Here is a 16286-nt window from a genome sequence, read left to right on the forward strand (position 1 = left end):
CAGTGAGCCGAGATCATGACCCTGCGCTCCAGCCTGGCACAGTCCATCTCAAAAAAAAAAAAGGAAAAAGAAAAAGAAGATGTGGCATTTGGGAAACTTGATGTGTAAATACTCAAATTCTGCATCTGAGAATTCTCATTGTTTGCATTTTCTCTTCCTCAAGCCTAAAATGGCAAGTCTTCTCTGCCACTTCGTCTCCTTGTGAACTCTTCACTGGGGCCATATCTGCCTTCCTTCACAAAGTCTTGCCCATACCTAGGACCTGAGTGTGAGGCACAATTCCAGAAAGTGGTGGAACCAGGAAAAACTGAGGTTTTTTCTTACCCAGTACAACAGAATCAAGGTTTGGAGTCAGAAATGAAGTTGAAATGGAAGATGGGAAGAAAATTACATTTCTCGCACAGCTAAATGTGTGGCATGAGATTCACAACCACTTCAATGCTCTTTCTCATGCTAATTATCGTGCACTATACAATCCTGGAAAAGGATGGGGCTGCCTGGCTATGGGCAAAAGTAGCCGGTCATATGTGAGTAGACAAAATGCTGGGGGCAGGGAGTGGGGTGCCCACCACAAGAAGTAGAAACTGATAGGACTGAGGTTTTCTATAGGAAAAAAAAATCAAAAACAAAATGTACTTTTGGCCAAAAATAGAATTTAGAGATTAAGAGGAAAAAAAACATGATAAACAAATCCAGAGTGGAAAAAAGTGGGAGAATACAGACAGAGAAGAGAAGAACAAAGGATAAGTTGAAAAAGCAAACAGATTTTGCAAGAGGTCAACACTTCCTCCAAAAAATTATTTACTCCTTAAGTGACCTAAAGGAGTTAGAGAAACAGCTATACCTTGGTCTCAGGGGTATAAGTAAAGTGGGCAAACCAGAATACACTGGCAGAGGCTGTTCAGATGCCCAACAAGCCACATTCTCTTCCTGGAAGTTTAAGGAGATTTTGGCCTGGTGTGGTGGCTCACACATATAATCCCAGCACTTTGGGAAGCCAAAGCAGGTGGATCACCTGAGGTCAGGAGTTTGAGACCATCCTGTCCAACATGGTGACACTCCATCTCTACTAAAAAATACAACAATTAAGGCCGGGCGCGGTGGCTCAAGCCTGTAATCCCAGCACTTTGGGAGGCTGAGGCGGGTGGATCACGAGGTCGAGAGATCGAGACCATCCTGGTCAACATGGTGAAACCCCGTCTCTACTAAAAATACCAAAAATTAGCTGGGCATGGTGGCACGTGCCTGTAATCCCAGCTACTCAGGAGGCTGAGGCAGGAGAATTGCCTGAACCCAGGAGGCGGAGGTTGCGGTGAGCCGAGATCGCGCCATTGCACTCCAGCCTGGGTAACAAGAGCGAAACTCCGTCTCAAAAAAAAAAAAAAAAAATACAACAATTAGCTGGGCATAGCGGTGTGCACTGTAGTCCCAGTTACTCGGGAGGCTGAGGCAAGAGAATAGCTTGAATCCCAGAGGCAGAGGTTGCAGTGAGCCGAGATCATGCCATTGCTCAGACAACAGCGCAAGACTCTGTCTCAAAAAAAAAACAAAAAAGAAACTATACCTTTCTTTGAGGTTAAGCTCAACCTAGGTGACCAGACTCTCAAAGGAATGTGGGCAAATTGAGAAAACCTCCCTTCCAGGCCTGCCCATAAAACCTTCTCCACCCTCTCTCTCCCTCACCCAGGGAGCCGGAAACAAAGGTCTCTGAGGAGATGGGAGAACCAGAAATAGATCTGAATCACCACTTGGTTTCTAGTCACCCATCCATCAACAGAGTATGACGTGAGCAAAAAGTACATGGTTATTGTGTTAATCCACTGAGATACTGAGGTTTATTTGTTGCCACAGCATAGTCTATTCTACACTGTGCCCCCACTCCACACATATTCTTTCAAAAGCAGAGACTGGAAAATTAACCTTGACTAGAAATGGGACCTATAAATAGGACACTGAAGGAACCACTGATGCTTTAAACTGTTGCTAATGATCAGAGAGAGGGAGGAGGGGAGGAGAAGAAAGAATAAGGGAAGAAGGAAGGAAGGGAGAATAAGGAGAAAGGAAGGAAGGAATGAAAGAATAAAGAAAACAAGAAAATTACAGATTTATTTTAGTTTAAGGTAATATGTATCTTAAAGTGTCCTGAAATTCTCATAGATTTTAATACTGACACCTGCAGGACTTGGGGAAAAAGAAGAGGATGGGCAGCCAGGGGAGGTAGCCAGGCTCGGACTCTGTCACGTGGCCCTCAAGTTATGACAGCAGAAGGGTAATCTCAGACCCAACACTGCTGCAGAGACTTCAGTAGAGGAGTGTTCAGGATGTTTAGGAGACCCCTTAGACTGGGAAGTGAAATTGCTCCTGACCACACTGAGGATTATTGAGGGGGTTAGAAGCATGGTTTATGCCTACCTCATTAGCAAACAGGTGAAAACTTACTAGGAGTAAAAGGAGGAAAGTTCAAGGTGTTTGATTCACACTGATCAGAAGCTTGACGCAGGCTAGATACTTCATTCATTTCCTTCAAAGACAGAAAACACACAAAGTATAAAATGCTATTGATTTACATTTAGCTGTTGAGAAATGCTTACTGAACTATGAGCCAGGATATCTGGGTCTCTTATTAATCGCTTTCTGGATTTTAAATAATAACTCTAACTTTTCCTGCCCTCTGTTTTATCTTTTACAAAATTAAGTCACTGTATTAGGTTATATATTTGTAAGGTATGTTCCACTTCTAAATGACAGTGGGCACATTTTTACCTTTTATAAATTTAATTCAATCAGTTACTTCAGAAATACCATTTCAAAGGTTGATCCTTGCCTTACAAATTGTGAAGATTTTATTGTTGTTGTTAAGAATGTTAGACCGGGCGCCATGGCTCACACCTATAATCCCAGCACTTTGGGAGTCCGAGGTGGGCAGATCACCTGAGGTCAGGAGTTCCAGACCAGCCTGGTCAACATGGTGAAACACCATCTCTACTGAAAATACAAAAATTAGCTGGGTGTGGTGGCAGGTGCCTGTAATCCCAACTAATCAGGAGGCTGTGGCAGAAGAATCGATTGAACCCAGGAGGTGGAGGGTGCAGTGAGCCAAGATTACACCATTGCACTCCAGCCTGGGGGACAAGAGTGAGACTTTGTCTCAAAAATTTAAAAAAGGATATAAGATATACTAAAATTTCTATAGTTCATTTATAACTGTCCCTATCCTTTATTTCTCTGAGTGAGGAACAATAAGGGAATATAATTAAGATCAAATCTATTTTTAAAAAATGAATTAAAAATAAGTGATGTCTAATCTTGGTAACAATTTTTTTTATCATTGCACGTCTTATTCATCAGAGTCCTTCCGAAAATGACTGGTTCAATGCCTTGAACATTGGCACTTAGAGAATATGGAAGAACTATTGTTCTTCCATGAAAAATACAAGATCCTTATTAAATTATTCTCTAATGTTAATTTAAATTTTTATTAATCCATGCTACAAAAAATGACAATTATAACTTTTAATAAAACAGCATTTTTAAGCTGACAGACAGTTAATGGAGAAAAAGAAAACCATGACCATGAGAAGCAAAAGACTTTATCAGAATGAAATAACTGTTGATGAAAGATACAGGATAAGAACCTAAGGCTCTTAGGAGCCTAATTCACTGGATATAGACTCAGCTATCAATATAAAATTCAGTAAGATAATTTTTAGTACCAATATGTAAAGCAAACTATTTTTATTACACATCAAGATCAAAATTAATCTGAAAATTTGGCATATCTGTTTCCAAAGGAAATTTGATTCTGCAATAATAACTTACAATCCACACTCCATCAAACTCCAGACGATTATGAAAGTTAAGGACCTGATCTGTCCACCACTCGGTGCACTCTGGATTGCTGTAATCGGGAAAGACTGTGGGTCCCGGATATCCCTAGGACACAAAGCGGAAGGCAGTGACGATCAGTTTGGCTGAAGGTTTTTTTACTTTTACCAGTGGTGATTTCTTCCACTAGGTGCCCCATTTTACTTGCCATTTCAGAAATAAAATTTGTGACTCCCTCAAAACTAAACAATAAAAAAACTAAACTAAGTAATAAAATACCTACAAGGAACAAGAGGAAGAAACAATAAAAACAACTGAGTAAATCAATGAAAAGCCACCATATGCCCTTTTCTATGCAAAAGAAAAGTAAAAAAGCACAATTTCATTATTTCAGGACAGTTGGGAGACAAATTGTTTAAATTATTAGAAAGTCTATATAACATTTTTAAAAAGAATGAGCTTTTTTCAAGCGTTGTTAATTAAGGTTTACATAAAGTCTACTTTGAATAATTATGATATAAATAATGTGTTGATATTTTTGGCATACAAACTACATTTTGTAAATGATTAAATGAAGTTCGTGCTTTTCACTCACGTCAATTGTTTTTATTCTATTTCCCTTTTCTGTCTATGCCTATCAAAGAGTAGATGTAACTATTTTCCACAACCAAGATATAACGACAGCCAAATTTTTAAAAATTCTGAAATAAAAGGATACTAGTTTTTGTTAAACATTTTTGCTCATTTTCCCGGTAAATTTATAGGTTGTAATTTAGGGACAACTTTACACTCTTGAATATAATGAATATGTATTTAAAAATGTGAATAATTTTCAAAACTCAAGATGAGAGCTTGAAATACCCATGGTAATGGATTGAGCTCCTGGCTCTTTGTTTTAGGTGATGAGCACCAATTAAAAATTAGATGTAACTTTGCACCCCAGGAAACAGGTGGTATCATAAAACAGTCACCTACAGCAACATTCAACCTAGAGCAGGCCAGCAAACTTTATTCAACCAAGTGCATTTAAAGCAAACCACTTGCACCTCCACTACTGCTATCTCTGCCACTATCTTATTAAATGATCATGCCATTCATTGGCCAATGAAGTCAACCATCTAATTAGATCCTTGTAATTATTTGCAAGTTCTTGACTACATATCACTCAAATACGAGTACTATTGAAATGACTCAAGTGTGGATAAAATTTTAGGTGAGCAAGATAATTTTTATTTGACTATGGACTCTAAATACAGTATATACATATAGGCTTATCTAATATTTTAGAAATTAGCTTCTAACGAAACAGTAAAAGCAAAGACTTCTTGTGCAGAAGGAAGAAAACTTTCCTACTGCTTCAAGAAAAGTTAGAATCAATGAAAAAAAAAGTAAATAGAATTAAGCATCAAAAAAGTCAACGAAAGGAATTAAGTGAGCAGAGTTTGGTAAAAGATCATCCACAACCCTGAAAAGACAGTTTTGCCATCAAATGTTCTCACTTACAACTGGGTGTTGAACAGTGAGAACACATGGACACAGGGAGGTGGACATGACACACCAGGTCCTGTCGGTGGGTGGGGGACTAGGCAAGGGATAGTAGGCGGTGGGGGGATAGAGGAGGAAGAGCACTAGAAGAAATACCTAATGTAGATGATGGGGTGCAGGGGGGATGGATGCAGCAAACCACCATGGCACATGTATACCTGTGTAACAAAACTGCATGTTCTGCACATGTACCCCAGAATTTAAAGTATACTAACAATAATTTTCAAAATAAATAAATAAAAGGAAAAGGAAAAATAAAATATCAAAATGTTACGGTAGATGATAATTCAGTGATGTTTGCTTTGATAATTATAAATAATATGATTTTAGCTATCAATATAAAAAACTATAAGTAGATTCTTAGTTAATTCATAAATTTACTCTTGCTAACAGAATAAATAAATAAATAAAATTTTCTATGGAACTCTAAAAAAAGAAGAAAAGACAGCTTTACAAAATAAACTACTCAGGAGCAACAAGATCTGCAGTCACGTGAACTCTTTCCTTTTTTCTTGAGACGGAGTTTCACTCCTATTGCCCAGGCTAGAGTGCAATGCAATGGCACAATCTCAGCTCACTGCAACCTCCACCTCCTGAGTTCAAGTGATTCTACTGCCTCAGCCTCCCTAGTAACTGTGACTACAGGCATGTGCCACCATGCCCGGCTAATTTTGTATTTTTAGTAGAGATGGTTTTTCTCCATGTTGGCCAGGCTGCCTTGAACTCCCGACCTCAGATGATTCTCCTGCCTCGACCTCCCTGAGTGCTAGGATTACAGGCATGAGTCACCCTGCCCTGCCTCATGAACTCATTAGATGAAGCACTAATTTGAGTAAATCTTACAGAATCCGATCATCTAGTGCTGACCGTACATATAATTGAAATCGCCTATTTAAAGTACTCTCAGAAGTTTAGTTATCCTGAATATAGGTTACTGCTCAGTCTATTCCAATGCCTGAGACTGCTACCTTAGAATTAAAACTGTGCTCTATCTGTAAGTCTTGTGTAAATTTAAAATATAGGTGGGGCACAGTGGCTTACACCCGTAATCCCAGCACTTTGGGAAGCCAAGGCAGGCAGCTCACCCCAGGTCAGGAGTTCAAGATGAACCTGGCCAACATGGTGAAACCCAGTCTCTACTAAAAATACAAAAATTAGTGGGGTATGGTGGCATGTGCCTATAATCCCAGTTACTCAGGAGGCTGAGGCAGGAGAATTGCTTGAACCTGGGAGGCATAGATTGAAGTGAGCCAAAATCACATCATTGCACTCCAGCCTAGATGACAAGAGTGAAACTCCATCTCAAAAAAATAAAAATAAAAAAATAAAATACATTCGTTGAGATCAGTTCCACATTAATCTATGAGTATCTTGTTATATTTTTTTTGGTTGAATTTATTGTCTTAGGAAAGAGAAATTTCAAGGTGGGAGGGCTTTAGGTAACTAATTTTTCTTCTAATTACATATTGCTTCTCAATTATCTATGGTATTAGAGGATCAAGGGCTAGCTTTTTAAATCCTTCAGAATTGTAATCATTCTATTATTATATCAACTGGCTTAAAATAGTAATAAAGGAAACCTCTAAAGCCATGAAAAAACAGAAACAATATTGCAACCTTCCTTTCACCCATCTTCATACCAAAAGTACAAACTTCACAAAACAATAATAATTTCCTTTGATTTTCTTAACAGATTACCTCCCCAACAGCAGCGCCATTGTTCCCCATGATCCACACTCTTTTTATGCTTCCGTTATTATAAGGCTCGTAGCTAGAGTCTTTGGCGATGCCAGGATTCTAATAAATAAATATGATATAAATATTATTTTTATATTTTTTTGCACTGTGAAAGAAAAAATAAGGTAACAAGTGTTTGAACATACCATAATAATTAGATATTTCTGACCATTGTCATGTAACTCCTTGACAAAATCTGAGAGACCAGAGTAAGCATCTTCATCAACAGTGAAATCCTTCTTTCCATCCATGTAGTCTATGTCAGAGTACTGGACATCCTGAAAGAGAGCTCTGGCCAATTAGGACCTAGGAAAAAGCACTCTACTGATGGAAAGTATTACAGCTGTGGATCCTGACCATTAAAAATGAAGCCATATTTCCTAATATCCGGGAACTACCAGGGGTTGGCTACGTCTTAGAAGTAAATAAGCTGTCTTTGAAAGACATGATTGTTTTTTGGTTGCAGTTTTACCTCCTTGTCCTATGTCATAAAGTATTGGGAGGATTTGAGGGCAGGAATTGCATCTTGTTCATTTCTGTAACTTGAGAGCTTGAATGCTTGACATACAGCAAGTGTTCTTTAAATGATTGTTTGAATGAATTATATTATTAATGTTACAACCGTGTACCAACTTAACCCAAGCATCAAGCCAGAATATATCATACCAGGAGAAAATGATCTTTTACCCTATGAAAGTGCTAGAGTAATGATTAAGAATGATCAACGACAAAAAGATGAAGCCTTACTCAGCTAAATTCTCATGTACACATTTTTCCTTGTGTTTGCATGCCAGCCTATGAGGAGCAGGTGTTATTATTAGTGAGTAAATCGAAATGTGAAGGAGTATGTGCACTGAGAGGTGCAAGGGGCTGATGAGGGCTTTGGGGACAGGCCCTTTGGCTTCACATGCTTTTTTCCCCAATCTACCACCTTCCTCAAAGACAAAAGAAGTGTTCTTCTAAGTATTCCTCATGTATCATACAGTAGGAGTCTCCACCTTACAGGCCTGGAGGAATATGTGGCTTGGGGCCTGTTGCCCAACGTAGCATCCACTGTTCTAATACTGGACAGTCATGTGGGACCCAGGTGTCCTCCACAAACACATACGGGGAAAGATTTTATTTGTGGAAGACATTTCTTCCTGGAATTGGGTGTTTGCAGATAGCAGATATGGGAGAAGTAAAATTAAACACAATCAATGCCCCTTTAACACCAAAACATGCTGACCATCTGTTTTCTTACAGGAAAAATTGATCCCCCTGCCTGCCCTCATCACTATTCAGAGAGGGGATTGAAGAACCCTGAAAGAAGGTCCAAATCATTTCATTTCCACCTGTACAATCTTCCTTCAGATGTTAACATTATACATACATATATATATATATATATATATATATATACACACACACACACACACACACACACACACACACACACACACACACACATATTTATATTTTGAGACTCTGTAACCCAGGCTGGAGTGCAGTGGTGCAATCTCAGGTCACTATAACCTCTGCCTCTGGTTCAAGTGATTCTCGTGCCTCAGCCTAATGAGTAGCTGGGATTACTGGCATGTGCCACCACAGATGGCTAATTTTTTTGCATTTTTAATGGAGACGGGGTTTCACCATGTTAGTCACGCTGGTGTTGAACTCCTGATCTCAAGTGATTTGCCCACCTCAGCCTCCCAAAATGCTGGGATTACAGGTATGAGCCACCATGCCCAGTCAACACTATATTCTTGCATCAAAGTTTCAAAATCCCAAAAGCTACCACAAGTAAGTTGTTTTGATAAATTCATTAGCCACATGTTTTGCACCACCTGGAGAAAATGATCAAGTATTACACATTTAATAATTATCTTGACTTACTGGTGGACAGTGAACATCATAAATACTGATATAACCATGAAGTTTTAAAATTAGAGTTTGTTAGATCTGGGAGGAGTATATGAGGTCACCATGAGAAAGTCATTTACTGTAAGTCATTATAATCATCAGCTCTTGCTACTCATGTCACCTCCAGTGTTGCTTTCTCTAATAACACAACAGCTATTAGAAGATGTTCACCTTCTGTGCTAGATGCTTTACATGCACGGTATAAGGCATTTCTTACTACAAGAGCACCAAAGTTAGCCTTACATTCTTATTCTATAAAAGTGGAAACTAAGACTCAGAATGTTAATTAATTAGCCAACATTGCTATGAAGAGGTAAAGCTAAAATTCAAAGCTATATCTATCTGACTTTATTAGCCGTATACTTTTCATCATCAGATATATAACTTAACATGCAAATTTCTGACAGCAAGTGTGCCTGTCTATCAATCAATAGATTTACCTACATTTCTCCTAATAAGTTGAATTCAGTGAAAAAAATTAAACTGGGAAACGGTGTCAAATGCATGGTAAAAGAAGTTCCGACTTACATATGGTATCTCAGCTAAACGATTTCGGCTTACAACTTCTTTCAAGTTATTGATGCCACCATAATCCCTGCGACTAAGCTGGAACCCCAGACTCCAATAGGAAGGCAAGAATGGCCGTCCAACAAGCTGAAAAGATAAGTAAGTAAGTGTCCAGGCTTTTAGCATAAACACTGCCCAGGCCTAACACTGAAAACATTAGCTCCCTTTCATTTTCTGTGAGGTTTCCAGTGCTGAAAATGCCAGAGTTAAGAGTAATCTTCTAGAATAATTTGTGAAATCCCACAATCACATCCTTCTTTACTAAGTACATAAATGTATTCCCAACATCAGACACTAATAAAATTTGCAGAAAATGTTTCAATAATGGTGTCATCTTACAGGAAACCTGGTAACATTCATTATTCTGTAAGTGTTTTTCTGAGTATTTGTTCACAGTGTGGCAAGGGCTAACAAGGGCATTTGGAATAAAGTGGCATGGAGCAAACACAGCTCCAGCCATCGGAGAACTCAGAGGAAATAAATAAATGTCTAATATAACTTCGGATAGTGGTGTGTGCAAAGGGTAAAGGAATAAGAACTGATGAGATTAGCATTAGGATTACAGGTGCACATCACACCCAGCTATTTTTTTTTTTTTTTTTTTTTTTTTGAGATGGAGTCTCGCTGTTGCCCATGCTGGAGGGCAGTGGTGTGATCTTGGTTCACCTCAACCTCCACCTCCTGGGTTCAAGTGATTCTTCTGCCTCAGTCTTCCGAGTAGCTGGTACTACAGGTACATGCCACCATGCCTGGCTAATTTTTGTATTTTTAGTAGAGATGGGGTTTCACCACGTTAGCCAGGCTGGTCTTGAACTCCTGACCTTGTGATCTGCCCACCTCAGCCTCCCAAAGTGCTGGGATTACAGATGTGAGTCACCGATCCCAACCTCAAGTTTCTTCCTTTTCTATAATTTGAGTCAAATATAAATAGCAAAGTTTATTCAGGTAGTTCCTTTTCACTGAATTTTAATTTATCGAATGAATAAGCTTTGCTGATTTGTGGAATACATGAATGGACTACCAGTTACTTGAAAATAGGATGGTGTCTGACTTCTTTTTGCATTTCTCAGGCTTTACACAGAGTCTCTTTGGCATGCAGAAAGCCCCCAATAAAGGTCATCAAAATAAATAAACAATGGATGAAAGACTCACTATCCCAGCATTTATAATCCATACAGTTTACTAATAACTTTTATTTTTCTCTTATTAATTTATAATGAGCATATGAGATAATAGCAGTAAATAATGACTATCTAAATGCAAAGACAAACCTCCAAGTATTCCTGAACCACTTGTTCTGGAGTGTTTCCTAGGAATACATAAAAATCAAGAACGCCCCCAATTGTGCGGTAAGTGATCGCAGGAGCTGGCTGAAGGGTAACCTCTGAAAAGATTAAAATGAGATTTATTAGAATTTTGTGGTTGGAAATAGAGTCTTCTCTAGAGTATGAATAGCTGAGCCATCTAAAAGAATCTCAGTCTCATTTTGAAAGGGATGAAAATCACACTGTTCTTTTTATCAGAGGGTTGTTGTTGGAGATTATACAAATACTGAATGTGTAAGAAACCAATGAAGAATTGAGGGATTTTTTTGTTTGTTTGTTTTTTAAGAGAAAGAAGAGGCTGGGTACAGTGGCTCATGCCTGGAATCCCAGCACTTTGGGAGGCCAAGGTGGGCAGATCACAAGGTCAGAAGTTTGAGACCACTCTGACCAACATGGTGAAACCCCATTTCTACTAAAAAAAAAAACACAAAAATTTGGCCAGTGTGGTGGCACGTGTCTGTAATCCCAGCTACTCAGGAGGCTAAGGCAGGAGAATTGCTTGAACCTGCATGGTGGAGGTTGCAGGGAGATGAGATTGCATCACTGCACTCTAGCCTGGGTGACAGAGCAAGACTCCATCTCAAAAAAAAAAAAAAAAAAAAAACCAGAAGAAGAACAAATATCATTTTAACCTGGCCACATAAAAATACAAACTTCTGGGTTTCATGAGTGGCTTCGCCCCCCAAAAAAAGTTTTAAAAACTTTATTAGATGAGTTTGACTATAATTAAATATTTAAAAATAAATAAAAATGTTTTTTAGAGTGCTATTAATCCAGAAGCTGGAGGATGAAGATTCTGGAGGGGGAAAGAATCTTCTCATAGCCTCTGGTGGGCTATGGGCTATGAGAAGTAGGCTACAAAACACAGCCTTGTTGCCTACAGACAGAAAGCACACTTTACATGTTGAAATCTACAGGAAATTTTGGAATGTGTCTATCAGTGGATCCTATTTTCTACAGACCATGAGGGAAAAGATTATATCAAAGAAGATCCCCGAAATGGTTTTCAGTAAAAATAATAACCTGGATTTGTAGACAGTTAGCCTACTTTCAGGTTCCAGTTTCAACAAAAGTATTGTAGGCTCAATATGCCTTCTGTTCAACGGTGATCTCACCATAAAAGTAATTTTTTATAAAAGCAGAATCCTAAAACATATCCCTATCTACAGAAGACAAAAAGATGCTTCCTACCCATGGCATTACTGTTCATCAGAAACACTCCGAAAGAGGAGCCACTGGTGTCTTCAAGGCATAAGAAGAATGTATGAGCTCCGTACAGATTAATCATGCCCTATCAGCAAAACAGAAGAAAAGTAATAGTGTTATGTGTTAAGAAAGTTTCCATTCACCCTAAAATAAATTCAAAGCCATCTATAACATATACTTAGTCAACACTTCATGCAGTTTAACATTGTATCAAAAAGGCATTGAAATGATATTATCAAGTGGAAAATAAATAAACGAAATATGATAAAGCTATACAATAGAATTCCATTCAACAATAATAAATAAAATAATTATACACACTACAACATGAATAAACCTTTAAAAGTGTTATGCTAAAGGAAAGAAACAGACACTAACAACCATATATTGTATGATTTCATTTATATGAAATATCTAGAAAAGTCAAATCTATAGGGACAGAAAGTAGATTAGTAATTGGCTAGGGCTGAAGTGAGTTCTGGAGTTTAAGTCTCAAAGCTCAGAAGGGATCCTATTGGGGTGACGCCAAAGTTATAGAACTGGATTATGATGATGCTGGCACAACTCAGCAAATGTGCTCAAAGTCATTGCATTGCACACTTAAAAAAAATGTATGGCCAATAAATTATAACTCAATCAACTTATTTTGTAAACATTGAAACATATTTGCTATGATATATGCCAAAATATTAGCAGAAAGTTATGGTAATATGTAATTTTGAATTTTTTATGCCTAACTTTATTTTCTAATGTTTCTATAGTTAGCATATAATACTTAAGTAGTGAAAAAAGCCTTAAACTATTAAATTAAAACCAATTTAAAAAAGAAAAAAAAATATTGAATCTGTGACAAAGCTGTGATGAACACTGACATAAAAAGAGATAACGTGTGTGTATAACTCTAAGTGCTCTAAGAACAAAAGATGTTGAGATTAGAATATGGAGAACATTTTACAAATTCCCTGTGTGACAATGTCATGACCTTAGCCGCAGCATAAGGCAGTAACTCTGATAATGATAATTACCAGGAAGGGGAAAAAGAGAATCAACATAATTTGCAAAATTGAGAAGACCAATAAGCCTTGGCTAGATGTAAAATTATAGCCAGGAAAACTTACAGCATCACACGGTAGCATACAGACAATTTTTTAAAAAAATTAAGAAAGAAAAAAGCAGGAGAGAAAGGAAAGAAAAAAGAAAAACAGGAAGGATGGAAGGCATTACATCTAATTTGTGACTATACAATTTAGAAATGTCAGCTATAGAAAGTCAAATGTAGTACGATTCTTAGTATTCAATATTTGCCAGGGCCCTTGACCAAAAATTTATTGAATGTGTTGGTCATTGCTTTTCTGTCTTTGCTCTGCTCAGCAAGTTCACCCCCTCCATTGCACCAGATGCTGGTAGCTGGGCTACAGGTTAATGTGCTACTCGCTTTGTTCGTCTCCTGCCGAATATGAACTGCAAAATGTCAGCTCGCTCTCTCCCTTGTACCATACTTCAACCCGCAGCTCTTGCACAAATCCAAGAAATATGATCAGCACGATGGAGGTTTCAAGACATCCTCTACAAACCTATGTGACTCAAAGCGTTGTCCATGATACCGCCCCAAACCCTTTGCTATCAGTCAGCCCACAAGACAAGTATGAAAACCAAAAGTCAGTTTAGAAATTCTTCTATAGGAATTGAAAAGGGCAATTTTAGTCTATTCAACTGAAAATGCAGGCCTTTTTGGTATGTCTTTGCGCTTTATTTTATTTCATTTTCCCAGTAATATATTTTAATTGTGTTTTACAAAATTATTGCCCATGATGGATTTTTTTTTCTTTTTAAGAGAAAGAAACTTGTCCTTCACTCCAGATAAGCTGAGAGGCACTAATCTAAAGCAGTCCTCATACTTCAATATGAATGTGAGTCACCTGGGGATCTTGTTAAAATGCATATTTGGATCCAGTAGGCCTGGGCTATGGCCTGGGATTCTGCATTTGTAACAATCTCCCAAGTGATGCCAACGCTGACATCTCTGAAACATACTTTCACAAGCAGACACCTAGAACAGCATGAGAGCTGTCAAAAGAGACATGTTTAGTCCACCAAGTTCTGCTGAGCATGGCTCCTGCTGAAGCCCTCCTCCCTTCAGTTATTAAACCAAGACATAGTAATTTGGCAGAAGTATTTTCTAATATACGCTAGATTCTAATATAATCATGAAATTATATATCCCATTAAAAGTGAGAGTTGTTTAAATGCTACATTTCTAATTGCTAGAAATTTTCTGACTTAAATTTTTTTATTTCTAATATTGATATATTCCTGACTTTATGGGCCTCAACAACAAATATTCCTCAACACTAACATATCTAAAATGAGCAAAGTAAGATACAGATGTATTCCTGCAGGCTACTTTTAGGAAAGGAAGGAGGGTATCCCTTCCTGTGGGCAATACTCAGGAGGAAAGGCACCTCACCTCAGTGGGGGTGGCATCCCGGGTGAAGATGGGCCAGGTCTTCCAGGTCATGTTGTGAAGGTACTGCTGGTGCACATGCTCTCCCAGCCCATACACATTGTCACTGGGCAGTCGGAAAGACAGTTGCAGGTACTGCTGGGCAAACTGGAGGGGCCCAATGCTCGTGTCCAACCTGGGCCATGGGGTAGGTAGAGCAAGAATCACTGAAAACACTCTTTCCTCTGCCAGAAAGCTACCTTCTCCTTTCCACATACACTTAGACATCTGTTGTTTCAGGCATTATCATCAATTTTCATGCTACCTTAGAAGGCCTTTCTAGGGCACCTCTGGTTCTTTGATTCTAGAGGAAGATAGCCTTAGAGGCAGAAGGCCAGAAGCTCAGACTGGACAATTGGGGAAAGACAGCAGAGTTGACTTCACATTTAATGTGCATCTACTACATTCCAGGCACCACTCTGGGTGCTTTATAAACAACATCACATTGCCCCTAGCAAAAGTGGATATTTTGATTCTCCTTTTTTGGAAAAGGAAACTGATGCTGTTGAGGAGAGATATTTTGCCTGATACATAACACAGCTGAGCTGATTGTTATCTGCTGGTGCCAGGATGTGAACACTGGTTTTACTAACACTAATACTTCTATTTTCCCCAGTATGTGAATTAAGCTTAAACTGTTGATCATTGCTTGATAGTAAGATTCACAGTAAATAATTTAAAATGATAGACAAAGAAGTTTGGGTTCCAGTATGAATAATAATTTAAAACAATAAAACCCTCTATTTTACAACATATGTAAACCACAAGTATATTTATGTGTATATATAACTATATCTTATACAAATAAATATATTACATATATTATACATGTAATATATAAATATACTACATATATTATACATGTAATATATAAATATATTATTAAATTTTAAATAAATGTTATATAAATTAAAATATTATGTAAAATATATTTTCTATATTTGATATATTAATGTATATTAAATATATATTAAAATGTATATTTAATATAAATGCATATGAATATATTATATAGCTATATAATCTATATATTATATGTAAATATAGTTAATATGACATATTTATAAATTAAGACATATTTAATATGATCTATATTAATATATTTAATACTATATTTAAGTATATTATATATACTTATATAACTTAGCAAACATTTTAGTATTACAGTTTAGTATTCTTTGTTTTATGAGCATGATAGACTAACACTGTTATTTTACAGCAAAAGCTTTGACATTTTCCTGATATTCAAACATTTTCTCTAGTTGTACTTATTTCACTGCCCACCCACGGTAAATCAGAATGAGTAATATTGGAACTGTGTTTTCAAAGATGCACAAAGAGGGTCGAGGTGCTCACAAGACTCTTCCGTTGCTTGTCCTCATTATTTTGATGCTGAAAGGTTTATCAGTAGCCTCCATGTAATAGCTCAAATTGGTGACATTAGGAGTGCTATTAATTGTCTCAATATTTTCATGGGAAACTTCATAGCGCATGTTATTAAAGTCAGTGATCTGTCAAAAGAAAAACAGAAGGAACAACTGAAGATAAGATCAGTTCCTTGTAGATAGAGCTATACAAGATCTTCCATCTCAAATAGTGTCCCCTGAGAATAGCTTCGAGTTCTTGACACTGTAGTTTCTGATTTTTGAAATCACCCAATTATGTGTGCCTCATCA

The 16286-nt window shown here is 37.5% G+C and overlaps 1 protein-coding gene across 1 annotated transcript in view; it reads right to left on the reverse strand.

Moving 5' to 3' along the window:
• Window positions 1-16286, reverse strand: part of MGAM (maltase-glucoamylase) — a 221792-nt gene that overhangs the window by 58304 nt on the left and 147202 nt on the right. Inside the window, exons 75-83 of the mRNA XM_074378986.1 lie at window positions 15967-16121; window positions 14575-14746; window positions 12093-12192; window positions 10848-10960; window positions 9538-9663; window positions 7254-7385; window positions 7069-7167; window positions 3820-3933; window positions 2440-2521 (exon numbers count right to left, since the gene is read on the reverse strand). Of these exons, the coding sequence (XP_074235087.1) occupies window positions 2440-2521; window positions 3820-3933; window positions 7069-7167; window positions 7254-7385; window positions 9538-9663; window positions 10848-10960; window positions 12093-12192; window positions 14575-14746; window positions 15967-16121 (1093 nt within the window). The remainder of the gene's footprint in view (window positions 1-2439; window positions 2522-3819; window positions 3934-7068; window positions 7168-7253; window positions 7386-9537; window positions 9664-10847; window positions 10961-12092; window positions 12193-14574; window positions 14747-15966; window positions 16122-16286) is intronic.

The sequence above is a fragment of the Saimiri boliviensis genome, chromosome 10 (assembly GCF_048565385.1).
Source record: "Saimiri boliviensis isolate mSaiBol1 chromosome 10, mSaiBol1.pri, whole genome shotgun sequence".
Taxonomy (NCBI): domain Eukaryota; kingdom Metazoa; phylum Chordata; class Mammalia; order Primates; family Cebidae; genus Saimiri; species Saimiri boliviensis.